This window comes from Pomacea canaliculata, linkage group LG2 (genome assembly GCF_003073045.1).
Source record: "Pomacea canaliculata isolate SZHN2017 linkage group LG2, ASM307304v1, whole genome shotgun sequence".
Taxonomy (NCBI): Eukaryota; Metazoa; Mollusca; class Gastropoda; order Architaenioglossa; family Ampullariidae; genus Pomacea; species Pomacea canaliculata.
In genome coordinates, this window is record NC_037591.1 from 26,186,347 (window position 1) to 26,192,571 (window position 6,225).

The 6,225-nt window shown below is 42.2% G+C and overlaps 1 protein-coding gene across 1 annotated transcript; it reads left to right on the forward strand.

Moving 5' to 3' along the window:
* Positions 1–1,221: 1,221 nt before the first annotated feature.
* On the forward strand, positions 1,222–3,435 carry LOC112555479 (cholecystokinin receptor-like). Its single transcript, XM_025223916.1, has 2 exons — positions 1,222–2,460; positions 2,808–3,435. The coding sequence occupies exons 1-2, from the start codon at positions 1,326–1,328 to the stop codon at positions 3,011–3,013; spliced, it is 1,341 nt and encodes a 446-aa protein (XP_025079701.1). The 5' UTR covers positions 1,222–1,325; the 3' UTR covers positions 3,014–3,435.
* Positions 3,436–6,225: the final 2,790 nt, after the last annotated feature.

Below are 6,225 nucleotides of genomic sequence, written 5' to 3' on the forward strand. Positions count from 1 at the left end.
TCACAGGAATCAGTCCCTCCCACTAATACTGACCCTTTATGACCTCCTTCAACATCCGGGTAGTAGTTCCGTCTCAGCACGAACTTGTGTTACTGGACTGCTGGCAGACGATTTTTTATAGTTAACTACTAAAACGAGGCATGATACAACAAAACTTCCGGTTTATTCACATTTCTGATTAAACTGCTAAAACGAGGCATGCTACTACAACGTTTCCGGTTTAGTCACATTCTTTGTTTAGGCTCGCCGAGACTAACAGCGGAGAAGGTCGCAAGAGGCTAAGCGTTGGTCTCAGCAGACAGTCAGCAGTCCACCTAAACACATCCATGGTCTCACTAATGCTGACCTCTATGACCGTCTTTAATGTCACGATCAGTAAATGCTTTCTCACTGATGATGCTGCCCCACCCCACGTGACTTGTTAGCCCTCTGTCCTATAGCTAAAGGCGACTGCTGCCCTCTGCTGGCGGAAGCTAAAATCCCAGTGTTTGTGAAAAGTAAGTTTTTTGCTGTGTTCCTTTTATTCTCCTCGAGCTCTTGGTAATAAGTATTCAAGTACAATGTTAAACAGGAACACCTTCTTTCCAGGCTTAACAGTCGGCTTTTCGATTATTGTTCCTTTGCCCTCACACATTCAAGACTGAATACCTGTCCTCCCAACCGCCTGGTTGTTAGAATTGTAAAGCAAAAGAGCGAGTGAGTAAAAGAAAAGAGGGAGAAAGAGAAGTGTATGTGTTTGTGTGTGTGTGTGTGGGTGGGGTTGCAGCAAGTGAGTGAGTAAATGAATAATTCAGCATATGGGCGAGAAGCTTGCACAGGTCGCCGATTAATTACAAAAAATAGAATGTACCTCATAACATATACAACGTACTCAGAAATATAGAAAGAAAGCACAAACAAGAATGTTAAGGTCTACACAGACAAGTGTTTATAAACGGTAAACATCATAGTAGCCTGTATAAAATGCTAGAAATCATCATCGTCGTCGTCGTCGTCGTCGTCGTCGTTGTCGTCATCGTCATCGTCGTCGTCATCGTCGTTGCTTGTTGCTATTGTATTGTTCAATTGTGGCTGTTGCTGGTTCGAAGAAGTTTCTTGCTGTCTCAGCTAGTGGACGAGTTCAATATTCGTGGTCCGGTCAGACCTGTAACTACCCGCCCCTTCAAGTACAAGCGACACCCGTTCAATGCGTCGTTCGACGAGGCTGGCTGACGATAAATAAGACAAGCAGGTCGTAAAAATAGTGCGATATAAAACCTGGACGCGCCGAAGCCACCCTCGCACAAGAAAGCTTGCGCGGCGGGCACTGGCTTGTCGGTCTCGCCATGGGGACAGTGAATTCCCAAAACTGTTCCAGCCACAAGCATCACCAGCATTCAGAAATCAGCGAATCAGCCAAGGAACTCTTGGAGGATCTGAGTCTGGAATCTTGGAAGCGCCGGGTGCCGGTGATACTGTACCTGTCGCTGTTGGTGGTGTTAGGTACCGCGGGCAATGCCTTGTGTTTCGTCGTCTACTACCGCTGCTACCGACCCAGTAGTACGAGGGTCTTCGTGCTGGCTCTCAGCGCGTGCGACCTCCTGACCAACCTCGTGGCGCTGCCGCTACAGATGTACAGCATCCGCATGTCGTACAACACTTTCGGGGACACCATGTGTCACGCCCTCTTCGTCTTCGCCACCATCCCCACTCAGGCTTCAGGATTCCTTCTCGTCCTCGTGGCCTATGACCGCTACCGCCACATCTGCAAACCCTTTGCCTGGCAGCTGACCCCTAACAAGACCTGGTCACTTGTCGCCGTGGCATCAGTACTAACACTTGTTGTCTTCATCGCCTTCACACCCGTGTATGGCGAGCACACGGTAACGCGTGTCGACTGCGACAATGTCACGGTCCACATGTGCTGGTTCGATGACAGTTGGAAGGATAAGGATTATCCTACAGCTTACAGTATAGTTGTCTTAGTGTCGTTCTTGCTAGGATGTGTGGCTATGACCATCTTCTACACGTGCATTGGTGTGCATGTCTACAGGCATCGTCGCAGGATGCATCAAATGTTTTTAACGATCACGTCTAGAAGTGACCTGAGTGGGCGATCTTCCGAGACTAAGGTTGCCAACGGGGGTGAAGACTGTTCTGTAAGAGATCTTGACGACGACGAAAGCTGCAACAATGACAACACATCGAGAGCATCGAAGTTGACTGTCGTGTCAGTGGATTCGGTTTTGAACCTCCTGAATGCAGAGCCCTTTACCAGTAGCAGACGCCATGACAGAGGGAACCCAGCAGACGATGATGACGTCTTCTACACCGCAACATCTCGCGAGATTTCGACGGTTGCCGTCAGAGGGGCATCTGAAGACAGAGGGCAGTGTATGAACTCGAGCACTCGGGCAGACGGCGGCAGGTGCAGACAAACAACGGCTACAGCAACAGGCGACGCAGCAGCGCTCGCACCACGCTGATGATGTGTGTTCTCACAGGGTTCTACGTCATCAACTGGTTACCGCACCTTGTTTTGCGGTTAGGGTCAGTTATTTGGTTTTTGGGTTTGATCGTGCCTATGCTCTTTTTTGTGCTTTTGTGTGCATGCGTGCGTGTGTGTGTGTGTGCGGTTCATGAAGCCAAGAGAAAGAGAGAGACAAAGTAATAGAAGGTGTGAGAAAGAAGACAAATTTTAACAGTTTTCATAACTCGTCCTAATCGTCCCATTGTTCTTTGATTCTGTACTTTCGAGTAGTCCTTGTTTATGCTGATCCACTATTAACACCCTCTCTTACCTATTCTTTCTCGCTCGTGCCACAGAGATTTGTTTTTTTCCAGCAGATTTCATGTCACGACACCCATCAACATGTGTGAGAAGTGCACCGAGTGCTGGAGAAACACAGACGGCCTTCTTCTACGGTCCTACTACCTCAACAGCGCCGTCAACGCCTTTGTCTACTGCGTCTGCAATTCCAAGTTTCGTCAGCAGTGTCGTCTACTTCTGTTTCCAAAGAAATGTGTGTCTTAATCTCATTCTTCGTCTCCACTGCAACTTACTTTTAACATGAAATGGAGGTCTTTTATCAAACCATTTTTGTTTTAAAAAAAAATCCAACAGCATCAATCTTTGTCGAGAGGACAAGGAATCCCCAAAATGGTGCGTAGACATTGTTAATGCTAACGCTCTTCGTAATCCACACTGACCTGCTTTTGACCTGTGCTGTACCCTGACTTCATAAAAGAGAACATTGGAAGGAAGAATTATGATCATTATACATCATCTTTTCAACTACTTTCAGAGTGAATTACAAAGGATGTAGCTGCCGGTCCCTTCAGCTTCAGTCGGCTCGAGAAGCTAAAAAAAGGTTTTATCGCGTAACTGAAGTAGCCATAGAATAGCTTAAAATGGTCTTCCAGTTTGTAACTATTTGCAGATGTAGTGACGATAATAATAATAATAATAATAATAATAATAATAATAATAATAATAATAATAATAAACAATAATAAAAACAACAACAACAACAATAATAAAAACAACAACAACAACAATAATAAAAACAACATCATGATTAGGATGACACAAATGACAAAAAGTTTCCGGAAGTTTGGTTTCGTTTCATTTCGCAATCTTGACATCCATGTCGACGGTGTAGTGGAGCTGGGTGATGAGTAATTGTTGTGCCAGTCCTGGGGTCCTGGGGTGATGAGAAAAGTGAAGGGTTTGTGTGACTTTTTCTATCCTGAACTCTGAAAAGAAACAGCAAGATATGTACCATTTATATAGATTTATATAGATTTGTATAGTTTATTCATGACACCTCGATTATTTATCATAGCACTTGTTGACCCCTCCCAATTCTTAACACACACACACACAAACACACCTTAACAATAGTTCTCAAACTCTTGTACTCCATAAAATGACATCGAGATTTTAAAAGAATCATTTGTCCTCTAGGAACCATCACTAGGAGTAAAGGAGACTGTGTGTGGCAAAGGTATAAACATTTATTCGCGTTGTTATATGTTGGTGTAGATGTAGTTCTCATGTGTGATTGAGTGCTAATTAGTCACATGCACGGATGTTGAATAGTAAAAGCAGCAATCTAGACATTCTGAAATTGTTGGTAATGCTAGACACACTTAGAAATTATAAATTAGATTGTGACAATTGTTTCAAATACATTTTAGTAGACACAAATTATACATCAATCAATAAATAATCATACCAAAAGTATAGAATACGGTTAGATAATGGACATTTTTGTAAAGACCGGAATAAAGAATGTCTGATCATTATAGCATCTAAACTTTTCAGTTATAATTTTTGCACAAGCATTTATTTCCCTATATACTTACAGTAACAATGCCAAAAAGATTTTCCATTAAGGTTGATAACATTAATAACTTTATGATTCAGATAAAAATCTGTATTTTACAAGAATTATCAAATCACGAACAGCTCAAGTCCATTATCATATCTCGTGATTCAAATATCAGTAATGCCAAGCTCAAAGCTGTCAGACTTCAGGTGCAGTAAATTTTTTTTTTTTTTCATTTCAAAACCATCTTCGCGAATATAGAGAATCCTGTTATGGAAGAAAGTCTTCGTGTGATATTTTCAACACGACAGCAGCCATTTTCAGACCTACATGCAATTGGTCATTACTCGTGAGAATGGACTATTTTCCGATCTCCATATGACTGTGTCCAAGAGCTATTTAACCTACTACCCTGAATTCCCTTCACCCGAACACGGTTAGTCCAAATGTCCAAGCACTCGATGCCGTAGCACAATAAAAGCCTCGCAACGTGTTGCCTGCAAGACAAAAGTCAAAGATTTCTGAGAAAAACGAGGCGCGTATTTTTTACTTCATTCAATCGTCATTGTTTCCTTCATGCCTAGTGTTTGTCTTGTTTTAATCCAGCCTCCAGCAGCTGTTTAAACATGAATACCCTATAAGCCGCGACGTACACGACTCTGTCACGTGACTTCCGTCCTCTGTGCACGTGTACTTACTGCTGAGACATGAGAGCCATCGCTCGCTCAACTACCCAGAAACAGCTTCCGCCCCAATAGTAGAACCGTCCGAAGGTTCTGAATGTAAAGTAAGATGACATCCTTCTCAGGGAAGAAGCTTTGGTTGTCGTTAAGAGAAGCAGTTTTCTCCTACTCTAAAATGTTGAGCAAGAGATTCACTGTGATGATAAGAAGCAATAAAATATTATTTGTCGTGGAAAGATTTGCTCAAGTTTATTTTGTTTTTTGTTTTTTGTTTTTTTAGCTGGGGGGAGGGGGTGGAAGACGAATAACATGAAAGATTGAGCAATTACAAGTTTCGCGATCCCTTTGGGTTTTTTTCTTTAAAAATAAACATAACGCGTACAGCTCGAAGCATTCCTTCCTTAGTTTATTCATCTGTTTATTCGTTCATTCTTGTGCGTGACAGAATATGTCTGTGCATTCAAAGACATGTAGATATTTTAATAACGAATTAAGTCCTCAAGGCCATTATTTTCCTCACCCCGCTGCGTTTTCTTTCACAGTTTTCTAAAGAAACAGGTAACCACTCACAGTCAGGTCAGGTGGGAGAGAGTAGACTGCAGGAGAACCAACTCCATAGCAACCGATAATAAAATCTTTGTTAGGCAACTACGCCCTTACCGATTCCCACTATGACCTGAGGATTTCGTTCTTAAAATGTTTTCTGCTGAAACTTATGCTCAGTTCCTGTCCAGTATTTTTAAATTTTGCGGCCTGCCAGCAAATTATGTGCTGGGTGGCAAATATTTGTTAATGAAGGCTTGTTTTGATTGTTTATTAAGGCAGCACCGACAGAAAACGCGCGTAGGGAGGTAAAGCATTCGACAAACAAACATGGTTTTTATAAACTTGAATCTGTTGATTGTGGCTTTCCTGGTCATCCTGGTTCTCTCGATAAACAATATTAATAAAGTTATTCATATTTAGACTATATTGAATAATAAAGGATAAACGCGCGCTAGTGTACACAGACATGCACACACATGCGCGAATAATAATAATAATAATAATAATAATAATAATAGAAGAACTATTAATAACGTGTTTTGCTATATATTTGATTTTTTGGAGTGTAATTCAGAAGTAAGGGCTATAACTCAGGAAAAATTAAGCATTACGATTCGAGTGTTACATCCCCTTAGCTTGTCTCCGCGATGGCGCTTGCTTCTTGCACTACTACATTGAGTTCTGAC

Excerpts from the sequence above, each read along its gene's own strand:
- LOC112555479 (XM_025223916.1), top strand. The coding sequence starts at position 1,326 with ATGGGGACAGTGAATTCCCAAAACTGTTCCAGCCACAAGCATCACCAG. Across the intron at positions 2,461-2,807 it reads CGCAGCAGCGCTCGCACCAC|ATTTGTTTTTTTCCAGCAGA; the intron begins GCTGATGATGTG and ends CGTGCCACAGAG.